The sequence below is a fragment of the Pongo pygmaeus genome, chromosome 1 (assembly GCF_028885625.2).
Source record: "Pongo pygmaeus isolate AG05252 chromosome 1, NHGRI_mPonPyg2-v2.0_pri, whole genome shotgun sequence".
NCBI lineage: Eukaryota > Metazoa > Chordata > Mammalia > Primates > Hominidae > Pongo > Pongo pygmaeus.
Window position 1 is genome coordinate 8,159,968 of NC_072373.2, and position 14,492 is coordinate 8,174,459.

The 14,492-nt window shown below is 35.9% G+C and overlaps 1 protein-coding gene and 1 pseudogene across 12 annotated transcripts in view; one reads left to right on the forward strand and one right to left on the reverse strand.

Moving 5' to 3' along the window:
- Window positions 1–14,492, forward strand: part of RGS7 (regulator of G protein signaling 7) — a 600,061-nt gene that overhangs the window by 438,504 nt on the left and 147,065 nt on the right. For all 12 annotated transcript variants that reach the window (XM_063670672.1, XM_063670673.1, XM_063670677.1 and 9 more), the window contains one exon: window positions 1,247–1,298. In XM_063670672.1, coding sequence (XP_063526742.1) covers window positions 1,247–1,298 — 52 coding nt within the window. The remainder of the gene's footprint in view (window positions 1–1,246; window positions 1,299–14,492) is intronic.
- Window positions 11,232–12,305, reverse strand: LOC129041680 (heterogeneous nuclear ribonucleoprotein A1-like; annotated as a pseudogene).

A 14,492-nucleotide genomic window follows, 5' to 3' on the forward strand; every position in this document is an offset into this window, starting at 1 on the left:
ATTAAACCCACAGCACTGATACTTGCCATCACTGTTACAGTGAGTCCTGCAGGCCTCATCATTCCAGGAACTAGGGGTTGATAAGGAGACAAGTGATCATCAGGTTTCTTCGTGGTCAGGAGCCAAGCATGTTCAGCTGGCAGGGCTAGGAAAGTCCTTTTAGAAAATATAAATGTTAATGATAATAATAAAGTTTTTCTCGGTCAGACATTTTCTTTGTAGTTTAGTCAATCAGTTTCTAGAATTCTACAGAATCTGGATTCTGCCTATTATAGATTGTATCACTCAATTAAGACACTATTCCTTTAAAAAAAAAATCTCTGATTTGTGCGGTTTAAAACTTTAGAGCAACAGGTGTCTTTGTAAGGAAATGTTTCTATTTTTATTTATTTATGTTTTGTAGGTTTTTTTAATTTAAATTTTATAATTTTAATTTCTGTGGGTACATAATAGGCATATATATGTATGGAATACATGAGGTGTTTGGATACAAGGATGCAACATGCAGTCATCACATCATGGAGAATGGGATCTCCATTCCCTCAAGCATTTATCCTTTGTGCTACAAACAATCCAGTTACACTCTTAGTTATTTTTAAATGTATAATTAAGTTACTATTGACTGGAGTCACCTTGTTACACTACTAAATGGTAGAAATTAGTTACAAGAGGAATTTAGGAAATGTCTTTAAAAGTGAGAGTAAAAAGTTGCTTTAATCTCATTGGACAATGCTGAGAACTGAATTATATGACTAATGGAGCCAGGCAAATCATTGTCAGATCTCAGAGAAAGAGTCTATCGGTTGGTTGAGCTTTTTGGAGCTACTAAAAGCAGTGGTGAGATACATGATTCATAGAAAACAATTTGTTATATTTAAATATATTTCATCCTGAGTCTTGCTGAACATAAATACTCTTTCAGTCCTCTCTGTGGATGAATACTTTTTGTTTGAATATACAATCAGACCTTTTTGCCTTTATGTCAGTTGGTGTAAAATTACAGCAAAGGGATGACATTCTAAATACCTGCTTGCTGGTACTACACATATTTAGAAGCTGAGCAATTGGTCAGCAAAGTACATGTAGACAAAGAGTTTTCAATGTCTCTCTTGGAACATGATCTGTATTATAAAACATATAGCAAACTAATATAGAGAATTGTGGAAGATAAATGCAGCTCGCCAGCCAGAAACTCCACTAATTTTTTATTTGTCTAACCTGGGTTCCACTTCTTTTCATTCCACAGACGCCCTATTTTTGGCCGTCAAATTGTTGGGAGCCGGAAAACACAGATTATGGTCAGTGCCATCTCTCATTATTTTATTATTGACAGCCTGCATGTCCAGATGGATGTGTACTTGCGTTTTATTGCTTTTTTCATTAAGAAAAGGAAACCACAGTTCTCAGGATGGGACCAATATTTTTAGCATTGGATTGATAAGCGGCTTTGGAAAGTCATCAAACCTCGTGACAACTTTCTCTGTGGTATGGTGCCCTCTGCAACTATTAAAGAAAGCCTTCTGATTAGGTTAAAGAGCTATAAAGAAGCTTAAAGGGGTTATTGTTTTGTCATAGCAACCTGGCCTACTAGAAAGAATAAAAGGTAGGCCCATAGAACCAGAGTTCTAGTTCAACTCTCCCACTTAGCTGTGTGATTTTTAGTAAGTCCCTTGACTTCCCAAGGGTCCGCTTTTCTCACTGTTCTATGAAGCATCCTATGATTTTTATAAGTGGAGGGTTGTGTTAAACATGGAGAGGCCAATTACAAGCAAAAAAAAAAAAAGCTAAAAAAGAAAATTCAATGCTAATAAATCAAGTTCAGTGAACTTAGAACAAACTTGGTTGAACAACCATTATTTCACTCAAGCTCTTCAAGGAGAAAAAGAGCCCCTAGTAAGCATTCATCTTCTTAGATCTTCCTGAACAGCACAGTTTTCAAAGACAAGATTGCATGGTTTTTAAATGTCATTTCTGCAAGTGTTTATTGAGTATTTTTCTTCCTTTGCCAGTGCAGTAGAAGATGCTAGGTTCGCAAAGGTGACTGAGTTCATTGACACCATTGGGTAGCTCACAGGCTAGATGGGAAAGTAGAATTATACAGAAGGAGTTACTGTGGAGTATCAAGTGAATAGGAGAGTGATATATGCAAAATTATATGAATGTTTAAAAGAATGAGAAATTGACTTTCCCTGGGGTCTTCCAGAATGATTTTCAAAGGAACTGATAGCATTTGAGCTGGATTTTAAGAGGAATGATTTTTCAGATGAGAAGGCAGGGCAAGTGTTTGAGGCAGAGGAGCCAGCATAATATACAAAGGCCGTGGGAAGCTTTGCAGCAGCTTGGCTTTCTTTGGTATTGCTCCTGGAGAGACATTTTTGTAAGAAAAAAAAATAAGAAAATTCATAGAAAATCAATAAAGCTATCTCTCATGTGTGTCATTTCAGAAACTTGAATTTAGTAGATCATCCAAGAATGGTCAGGCTCTAGTCAAAAGAGTCAAAACTAACATAACTCATGAAAAAAAAAATCTAAAAACCAGAATACCGAAAAATTAATACGGAGACAAAATTCTTTCTTTCCAGTAGTGAGAATGCCAGCTTCTTCATCCAGGGCACACATTCCTCAAAACTGAGGTCCTTGGAGAAAGAAGTTATTTTACAAAACAACTACTGATTTGTAGATCTGAGTTGGAGAACTTTCTGGAGCATTTTATTCAACCTAGGATAATGCCTGGAGATTGTCTCACTAAAGAATATGAAATTCTGGTGGAGGAACACTGGAACAGCTAAGAGGGAGCTCGTAGAGAAAAACCCAGGCATTGGAGGCAGACAGACCTGAACATAAGTACTGTCATAACCACATACCAACTGTGTGACTTTAGACGTGCAACATCTCTGAGCCTCAGTTTGCTCACTTTTCAAACAGAAATCATAATATTGACTTTCTAAAGTTGTTAAAATAATTCAAATAAATACACCTAAGGAAACTAGTATTGGTCCTCTCACATACTCAATACATTGAAATTAGTGTTTTGTGCTTGTCGTCATTATTGCCTGGCAGATACACTGCCTCTTTTCCCTGTTGGAAAGCAAATTCCCAGCTGGGCACAGTGGTTTACGCCTATAATCCCAGCACTTTGGGAGGCTGAGGCAGGCAGATCACCTGAGGTCAAGAGTTCGAGACCAGCCTGGCCAACATGATGAAACCCCATCTGTACTAAAAATACAAAAATTAGCCAAGGTGTGGTAGGGCGCACCTGTAATCCAAGCTTACCTGGGAGGCTTAGGCAGGAGAATCGCTTGAACCTGGGAAATAGAGGTTGCAGTCAGCCGAGATCGTGCCACTGCACTCTAGCCTGGGTGACAGAGTGAGACTCCATCTAAAAAAAAAAAAAAAATTTAAAAAGAAAATAAAATTCCCATTCTCAGTGTTTCTTTCTGCCCATCTGTTGTGTCTTTCATAAATATGTTAGAGTGCTCACATTTAAAGCTCATGTTTTATCATTTTATAGTAGGTTGTTGTTTTAGTGGTGAGCCTAAGGAAATGTCATGGCCTACACAGCAGATCATTTACAGAACATCTCTTAAAGTAGATCGTCCCAAAATGCTGAATGTTTAAGTTTCACATTGTTCCATGAAAGGGCCATATATGCAAAGTGTCCACCAAATGCAGAAGGAGCCAAGAAACCAAAGAATAGAGCAGAAAAATCCAGTTTGTTGGAAAAGGGTGATTTATTGGGGAACTTACAGACAGAAGCGTGGTCTTGGGAGGCCCCAAGAAAGGTAGGCCTTTGCACTACAACCTTCCAGACCCAGGGTTTATATATCCTGAAGGAAAAGTATATTTGCTGTGGAAGGAATGAGTGGGTGGCTGAGAGAATGCTATGGGTGTCAGAGCTACGGGTGATGTATGCAACAAGATCAAGGGTTGTTGTGGAGGAAAGGTGTAACTCAGAGTAAATAAGTGTTTCTACATAGAGAGTAAATCATCAACTAGACATCTTGGAGGCATTCCCAGACTCAGGGTTAATCAGGAGCCAACATGGCGGATTAGCATCTAAGATGGAATCACTCTTGTTCCCACACACGTTACCATCCATTGGTGTCCACTTCCGAGGGGATCATCTCCTACACTTTCTCCCCAAACCTGGAATACTTGCTACTTACAGTAACTAATTTATTCTTTAATTATTATGTTTGGGTTTTTTTCCTCTGAAGAAACATATTATTGGTTGTGCTTAGCTTGCCTGAGTTATATACAAGTAAATTACAATAATGTAATTATTCCGTTAAGAGAATATGTGAGAAAAATGAGAGGAAGAGAATAACAATGATCTCAGACACCATACGTGTCTGTACCTGCAGGCAATGATGCTTCATTTTCTACGATTTTTCTTTTTAGGTGCAAACAAATTATAGCAGCAATATGAATTACCCAACTTTGAATTTCCTGCTGCCATTTGTTTAAAGCATACTTTTATAAAACCTCACTCCTGGCTTTTAAAGAGGATATTGATGGTGTGATGTACTTGGGCTGTGAAGTCCAAAGCACAGTAACTACTTAGGCTGTCTTTTCTAAGACAACTTTGGGGCACAGGGACTTTATTGCATAAGGCAGGTTAAAGAAGAGTTTATTGGCTGGGCGTGGTGGCTCACGCCTGTAATCCCAACACATTGGTAGGCTGAGGCGGGCGTATCACAAGGTCAAGAGATCAAGACCATCCTGGCCAACATGGTGAAACCCCGTCTCTACTAAAAATACAAAAATTAGCTGGGCATGGTGGTGCACGTCTGTAGTCCCAGCTACTCGGGAGGCTGAGTCAGGAAAATTGCTTGAACCTGAGAGGCAGAGGTTGCAGTGAGCTGAGATTGCACCACTGCACTCCAACCTGGTGACTGAGACTCCATCTCAAAAAACAAACAAACAAACAAAACAAAACAAAAAAAGTTTATTTCATTTTGTTAGTATCCTGACCTGTTTCCATCCCCAGTTTAAACTTACCAAGTAGGTTCTGCTGAACATAAGCCTCAATAGATCAGTTGATATGAAAAACTACTTTTTCATAATTATCTTGGTTTTATAGAAAAATGGAATGTTTTGATTCTGTTCATAACTAAGACAAGCCAATACGGACTAAAAGGCCTATATCTTTATAAACTCCATTCTTTGAAAATCAAGTTGGATAAGATTTCTGATATTTTGTGTGCAAATACAGAAAGCATTCTAATTCAAGCCAGTTAAAGTGGAGTCAGAAATGGGCTTTCCCAGATGTATTTGCTCATCAAGAGAGATCCAGCACTAAGGACTTGCACTGTGGGCTGGAGACAAAGGCACAGGAAAGCTCAAGAGAGCTTTGGTAAGAAGTAGAGACAGTGTCAGTTGTAGCAAACTGAAACAGAAGCCAAGGCAGGGTTTTTACTGGTACCTCTGGACACACACATTGCACACAAAGGGTCCTAGAAATGACCATTTTATATACATCACAAAACAGACACATAAACTAATGAAACAGAATTGAGAGCCCAAAAGTAAAGCTGCACATCTATAACTATATGATCTCTGGCCAAGTCAACAAAAATAAGCAATGGAGAAAGGATTCCTTATTTAATAATGATTCTGGAATAACTGGCTAGCCACATGCAGAAGAATGAAGCTGGACCGCTACCTTGTACCATATACAAAAATTAACTCAAGATGGATTAAAGATTAATATAAGACCTCAAAATATAAAAATCCTAGAAGAAAACCTAGGATATACCATTCTGGACGATGACCTTGGTAAATAATTCATCACTAAGTCCTCAAAAGCAATTGCAAGAGAAACAAAAATTGACAAGTGGGACCTAAACGAAATAAAACTAATTAATTAAACTGAAGAGCTTCTGCACAGCAAAAGAAACTATCAACAGAATTAACAGACAACCTAGAGGATGGGAGAAAATATTTGCAAACTATGCATCTGACAAAGGTCTAATATCAAAAATCTATAAGGAACTTAAACAATACAACAAGCAAGAAACAATCCCATTAAAAAGTGGGCAAGGGACATGAACAGACCCTTCTCAAAAAAAGACATACAAGCAGCCAGCAAACATACAAGAAAATACTCAACATTACAGATCATCAGAGAACTGTAAATCAAAACCACAATGATATACCATCTCACACAATTCAGAATGTCTGTTACTAAAAAATCAACAAATAACAAATTCTGACAAGACTATGGAGAAAACAGAATGTTTATACTCTGTTGGTGGGAATGTAAATTAGATAAGTCATTGTGGAACGTTGTCTGGAGATTTCTCAAAGAACTAAAAATAGAACTACTGTTCATCCCAGCAATCCCATTACTGGATATATATTCATAGGAAAATAAATTATTCTACCAGAAAGACATGTGCACTTGTATGTTCATCACAGTGATATTCACAACAGCAAAGACATGAAATCAACCTAGGTGCCCATCAATAGTGTATTGGATAAAGAAAATGTAATATATATACACCATGGAATACTACACAGCCATGAAAAAGAATAAAATTATGTCCTTTGCAGCAACATGGATACAGCTGGAGGCCATTATCCCAAGCAAATTAACACAGGAAAAGAAAACCAAATACCACATGTTCTCACTTATTATAAGAGGGAGCTAAACATTGGGTATACATGGACATAAAGATGAGAACAATAGACACTGGCAGGTACTGGTGGGGGAAATGATGGAGGGGTGCAAGGGCTGAAAAAGTACCTACTGGGGACTATGCTCACTACCTGGGTGTTGGGATCAGTCATACCCCAAAGCTCAGCATCATGCAATATACCCATGTAACAAACCTGCACATGTACCCCCTGAATCTAAACTAAAAGTTAAAATTATTATATAAAAAAAGAAATGAGTACAAATGGAACAATGTCTTTAGGCTGGCTCCTTTCAAGGATTGAATCTCTAATATCCAAATAGGATTTCAACTCCAAGAAATTGAAATGTCCAATAAAGACAGGAGCCTCCCTTGTACTTACTTGTATGACTCATCTCACCCATCACACCCAAATCCTTGTCCATTTGAACTTTTTGCATTTTTATTTTTTCAAATATTGCACTAAAATATTATTTTTTTGATTAATGTTATTTTTTCAAATATTGCATTAAAATATTATTTATTTTGATTACCGAGTTTTTTGACACTCCCTTAGATTTTGCACCTGAGGTGACTGCATCACTCACGCCATCCTAGTGGTAATACAATTAATATTACATTTGGTTCTTGGGCTATCTTAAAAGACAATGACAATGTAGATTTTGTCAAGATCATGGTAACCACATTAATTTTTGAATTGGATTAAATTTTGAATTTGAAGGACAAGGAATATTTAGCCAGAAAAAATATATATTTAGTATGGAAGGGAGAGATGTGTGTGGGAGAAATGCAGACTTTCTGGTGTGTATGGCAAAACCAACATATGACAGTTGCAGAAGGAAAAATTTGTTCCCCACATAAGAACCTCCCAATTTAAACAATTAAAGTTGTTCAAAATGTCACATTATATTGTAGGGTGATGATTTATGCCTCAGTAAATATTCAACCGAAGGCCTGTCTTTTCTCCAGTATGTTGTGAAGGTTTTCAGACCCATGGAGAAAGATTGTACTTAGTGCTCCCAAACAACTAGACAAGATGAAGTTCCACTTGCCAAAACCATACTAAACTAATAATAAAAGGATGTTGAGAATCAATACATCTTTCATACATGATAATAAGAGGCCAGAAAAAAGAAAGTATTCTAGCTGGCCAACCACAGCAATTGTAGGCTGACATAAAATAATTATAGCAGATTGGGACAGATTTTAAGTTGGTCAGTTACCATTGGTAGAAAGCTTGCCATATCCAAAGTTTTGTTTTGGGGAAGAGATGACAAGGGATTTATGACCAACTAAAGAGATCAAATACACGGCGAACTAATTTAAAAGAATTTTGAAATAAACACATAAAACAAAACCAAATTAATAGCCTATATGACTTTAGAACTGTGTCTTGAACCTTGAATAGCTGATAAAATAACAGTGCTTTAAATATCTGCATAACCCATTAATAATTTCATTATCTATAATATTAGAAAACTGAGAATTTAAGATATTGGGGAAAATGAAAGAAGTTCATTTTTCTAAAAGTAGACATTATTTATTTCTTTATCTAAAACATTGCAGTGCTTTCAAATATATCCATTTCGTTAACACAGATTGTGTGTGTGTGTTTTTTTTCATCTGGATTCCCTTTGGCATTTAATTTACACAGTTGCTTGTTTTATAAGAGCTTTAAGAGGGCCTCTACAGTTCTATTTTATTGTCCTCTGAAGAACTTTCCAAGCCTTTGTCATTCACTTTTAATGAATCCATCCCTGCATGTCTGTTTTTGAAGCCAGGTGTTAGTGGCTCCTAAAATCATGTTCTAGGGAGCAGAGTTTTAAAAATTAATAGACTTCATTTTTTTCAGAGAAGCTCAAAGTTTACAGAAAATTAAACAAAATATGCAGAGAGTTCCAATACAATGTCTCAATACCACCTATACTTTCCCCTATAATTAAAAACTTACCATAATACGGTACGTTTGTTACAATTAATGAGCCAAGATTAATACATAATTGTTAACAAAAGTCCATAGTTTATATTAGGGTTAGTTCTTTGTGTTATACATTCTGTGGGTTTTCAGAAATGTATAACATTTATCGACCATTTAGTTTCACTGCCCTAAAAATTCTCTGTGTTCTGCCTATTTATCCATACCCCTACCCTAACCCCGGCAAACACTTATCTTTTTACTGTCTCCACAGTTTTACCTTTTACAGAATGTCATAGGGTTGGAATTACACAGTGTAGAGCCTTTTCTTCTTTCACTTAACAAGATTTGTTATAGTTTCTCCATGTCTTTGCATGGCAGGATATTTCATTGCTCTTTATCACTGAATATTCCATTTTATGAATATACCATAGTTTATCCAGTCACTCATTGAAGAACATCTTAATCGATTCCACATATGGCAATTACGAATTGAGCTGCTGTAAACCTTCATGTACAGATTTTTTTTGAAGACATAAGTTTCCAATTCATTTGAGCAAATACCTAGGAAAGTGGATCATATGGTAAGAGTATATTTAGCTTTGTAAGAAACTTCCAGTCTTCCAAATTGGCTACACTATTTTGCATTCCCACCAGCAATGAATGCAAGTTCCTGTTGCTCCACATCCTCACCAGCATTTAGTGTTTTCAATGTTTTGGATTTTAGCCATTTAATAGGTATGGTATCTCATTGTTATTTAAATTTACAATTCTCTAATAACATGATATTCAGCACCTTTTCACATGCATATTTGCCAAGTGTGTATCTTCTTCGTTGAGATTTCTGTTCAGATATTATATTTTGCCCATTTCTTAATTGGGTTGTTGTTTTCTTATTGTTGAATTCTATGAGTCCCTTGTATAGTGTGGATATCAGTGCTTTATCAGATATGTTTTGCAAAGATTTTCCCCCAGTCTGTAGTTTGTCTTTCATTGTCTTAATGGTGTATTTAAAAGACTCAAAGTTTTAAATTTTAATAAATTCCAACTTACAATTTTTTCTCATAGATTGTGCTTTTGATGTTGTCTCTAAAAAGTCATTGCCAAACTCAAGGTCACCTAGATTTTCTCCTATGTTATATTCTAAAGGTTTTATAGTTTTACATTTTATTTTTAGGTCTATAATTTATTTTAAGTTAATTTTTGTGAAATTAGTAAAATCTGGAGTCTATATTTATTTTTTTGCATGTAGAGGTCTAGTTGTTCCAGCACCATTTTTTGAAAATAGGATCTTCTCTCCATTCGATTACCTTTTCCACCTTGTCTAAGTCTCTTCCTGAAATCTCTATTCTTTTTCCTTGATTTATTTTTTCTCTTCTTTTGCCAATACCATACTGCCTCGATTACTATAGATTTATAGTCATTTTTGAAGCTTGGTAGTGTCAACTCTCTGTCATTGCATTTCTTCAGTATTGTGTTGTCTAATTTGGGTCTTTTGCTTTCCACTTCAACTTTGGAATCAGTTTGTCAATATCCTCAAAGTATGCTAGGATTTATACGGAGATTGCACTGAATTCACAGGTCAAGTTGGAAAGAACTCACATCTTAATATTATTGAGTCTTCTTATTCACATATTTGGTATGTCTTTCCATTGATTTTGATCTTTGATTTCTTTTAAAAGAATTTTGTACTCTTACTAATATATATCTTCTATATACTTTGTTAGATGTATGCCTAAGTTTTGCTGCTTATGTAAATAGTATTGTGTTTTGAAATTCATATTTCAATTTTTCATTGCTGGTACATAGGAAAACACTGACTTTTTTTGTACCCTGCAACTTTGCTATGATCACTTAGTTCTAAGAGTTTTTGTTGTTGTTGTTTCTTTGAGATTGTCTGCCTAGACAAACATGTCTTCCTGAACAAAGATTTATTTCATCCTTTTCAAACTGTATACTTTTTTTTCTTTTTCTTGTCTTATTCCATTACCTAGGACTCCAGTACAATGGCAAATAGGAGTAGTGAGAGGGGACATTCTTGCATTTTTCCTTATTTTAGTGGGAAGTCTTCTAGTTTTTTTTTTCTTCAAGAGAATTAAATCATTTATTGATTACACATGATAATGGATGATACACAAGCTTCATTCCCATCTATAATTTTATCTGGTACCATTATTCAGTTTAGTATATTGCATAGGATGTGCCAACACTCATTTTTATAACCAATAATTTTATGATTTTGCTTGGGTAATTCCTTTTAATGGTGAACTTCAGGTCACAACAGTAACTATCAGTTCAACTATACCAAGGTTTCTGAAGACAATGGCTTCTCCACCCAAGCAAGTTGGATATAAACTCCAAATAGAACCTGGCATCACCCTGAAGGAATTCTAACTTCACAATGTTGGGGGAAATTTACCAAGATGGCTTCAGAGCAGACTAACTTTACATGTACATTTAAAAAAAAAGACATTTATTCAGCATCACGATCAAACTATTACATTTAGCAATCAACAGCATGGGTGCAAAAAAAAAATCTACATTAAAACCCTTTGTTGGAATGCTTTACACTTTCCACAGAACAGAAACTAAAATAACCTGTTATACAATTAGTCACAAATACAGTCCTCAAGTTTTTTGCCCATTCACATGAGTGTTTGTCTAAAACATGTCTTCTTTGTAGCAGCTAGGCCCTGCCACCACTGTGCTTGGCTGAGTTCACAAATCTGTGGTAACCTGTAGCTTCCCTGTCACTTCTCTGGCTCTCCTCTTCTGCTAAGCTTTGTTTCCTAATTAAAATCTTCTGCCACTGCCGTAGCTACTGCTGTTACTGGAACCGCCATAGCCACCTTGGTTTCATGGTTTGACAAAGTATTGGCCTCCATCACTATAGAGGCCAGAGCTTCTGCCTCCAAAGTTTCCTCGCTTCATGGGTCCAAAATGTGAAGATTGATTGTTGTAATTGCCAAAATCATTGTAGCTTCCACCACCTCCAAAATTGCTTCCATCATTACCAAATCCATTATAGCTATCCCCACTGCCACCATATCCACCACCACAACAGCTGCCACCAAAGCCACCATGACCACTGAAATTTCCTCCACCACCAAAGTTGTCATTCCCACCGAAACCACCACCACGATCACCACCAAAGTTTCCAGAACCACTTCAACCTCTTTGGCTGCATGAAGCACTAGCTATCTCTTGCTTTGACAGGGCTTTCCTAACTTCACAGCTGTGGCCATTCACACTATGGTATTTCTGAATGACGGTCTTATCCATGGAGTCATGGCCATCAAAGGTTACAAAGGCAAAGCCCCTTTTCTTGCCACTGCCTCGGTCAGTCATGATTTCAATCCCTTCAATTTCTCCAAACTGTTCAAACTAATCTCTTAGGTGATGTTCTTCTGTGTCTTCTTTAATGCCACCAACAATGTCTTTTTCACAGTTAAGTGGGCACCTGGTCTTTGAGAATCTTCTCTTGAGACGGCTCTCTTTGGTTCCACAACTCTCCCATCCACCTTGTGTGGCCTTCCATTCATGGCCACATCCCCATTCTCCACAGTGGCCTATGTGACAAACTCAGAGCCCATGGAGCACTTGGTGTTTGAATCTCTCATTACCACACAGTCCATGAGTGTTCCCCATTGCTCAAAATGGCCCCTCAGGCTCTTACCTTGTTTCAAAGCTCAGCCCTCCAAGGAAGAGTTTCCTCAGCTGTTCGGTTCTTTAGGAGACTCTGACTTAGGCATGAGGGCAGGGAGAAGAGAGACTTTTCATTTGTACTATATTAGCTGTAGGTTTTTTGTAGGCATTTTTTTTTAATCAAGTTGGGAACATTCCTCTATATTTCTAGTTTGCTAAGGGTTTTTATCATGACTGGTGCTAGATTTTGGCAAATGATTTCTCTGCATGTATTGATATGATTGCATGATTTTTCTTTAGCCTGTTGATGTGATGGGTTACATTAATTGATGTACAAATTGTCAACCATTCTTGCATATATGGAATAAATATCACCTGGTCATGATGTATAATATTTTATACATTGTTGGATATAATATGCTAATATTTTGTTGGTGGTTTTTGCATCTATGTTTATGAGAGGTATTGGTCTGTAGTCTTCCTTTTTGGTAATTTTTTAATGACTTTGGTATTAGAGTAATGCTGGCCTTGTAGAATTAGTTAGAAAATATTCCTCTGCTTCTCTTTTCTGGAAGAGATTGTACGGAGTATTATTTCTTCCTCAAATGTTTGGTAGAATTCCCCAGTGAAGTTATCTGGGCTTGGTGGCTTTCTGTTTTGGTAAGTTGTTATTGTTGATTCAATTTCTTCAATAAGTATAAGCCTATTTAGATTATCTATTTCTCCTAGTGTGAGTTTCAGTAGATTGTATCTTTCAAAAACTTGGTTCATGTTAACCTAAGTTATCAAATTTTTGGGGTTGAGTTGTTCGTAATATTCTTTTACTATTTTTAGGATAAAGGGGATCAGTAGTGATGGCCTCCTTTTCAGTTATTATACTAGTCATTGGTGTCTTCTTTTTTTTTTCTTAATTAGCCTGGCTAGAGGCTCATCAATATTAATTGTTTTAAGCACCCAGATTTTGGTTTCGTTGAATTTCTCTATTGATTTTCAATTTTATTGATTTCTGCTCTGATTTTTATTATTTGTTTTCTTCTATTTGGCTTAGATTTAATTTGCTTTTGTTCTTCTAGTTTTCTAAGATGTTTAGATTATTGATTTTAGATCTTTCTTTATTCTAATATATGCATTCAATTTCCTTCTAGGCACTGCTTTCACTACATCCTGTGAATTTTGATAACATGTATTTTCATTCTCATTTAGCTTGAAATACTTTAAAATTTCTCCCGAGACTTCTTCTTTGGCCCGTGTGTTATTTAGAAGTGTACTGTTTAATTTTTAGGTACTTTGAGATTTTCCAGCTTCTTTCTGTTGTTGATTTCTAGTTTAATTCTATTGTTTGAGATCATACTTTGAAAGACTTCTACTCTTTTACATTTTTAAGGTGTGTCTTATGACCTAGAATGTGGTCTATCTTGGTGCATGTCATGAGAACTTGAGATGATTATAGATTCTGCTGCTGTTGCATTAATTATTCTATAAATGGCCATTAAATTCAGCTGATTGATGGTGCTGCTCAGTTTGATTCTGTCCTTCCTGATTTTCTGCCTGCTAGATCTGTCAACCACAGATATCTGTGTGTGGAAGCCTCCAATGATAGTAATTATTCATCCATTTCTCTTTGTAATCTGTCAGTTTTTACCTCAAGTATTTTGATGATCTGTCGTTAAGCATACACACATTAAGGTTGTTATGTCTTTGTGGAGAATTGAACCTTCTGTTGTTATGTGATAAAAGAAATTTATCCCTGAAAAATTTTTTTTCTAGAGTCTTTGTCTGAAATTAATTTATCTAATTTAGCTTTATTTTGATTAGTTTTAGCATGGCATATCTTTCCTCATCCTTTAACTTTTAATCTATCTGTGTCTTTGTATTTAAAGCGAGTTTCTTGTAAACAGAATATAGTTGGTTCTGTTTTATATCCACTCTGATAGTCCCTGTCTTTTACTTGATGTATATCATTCACATTTAAAGTGATTATTAATATAGTTGGTTTAATATCTATAACTGTTACATTAATGTTTATAACTGTTTTATATTAATTTCCTTTTGTCTTCCTGTCTCTTTCTGCCTTCTCTGATTTTAAATGAACATTTTATATAATTGTTTTCCCTTTTTGCCCAGTAACAATTATAATTCCTTTTAAATGTCTTACGGTTTTTCTAGAGTTAGCAATATACATTTACAACGAATCCAAGTTCATTTTTAGGTAACACTGTACACTTAACATGTAATGCAAGTATCCCGTAACAGAGTATTCCTACTTTCTCCTTCTTATCTCTTATAGTATTGCT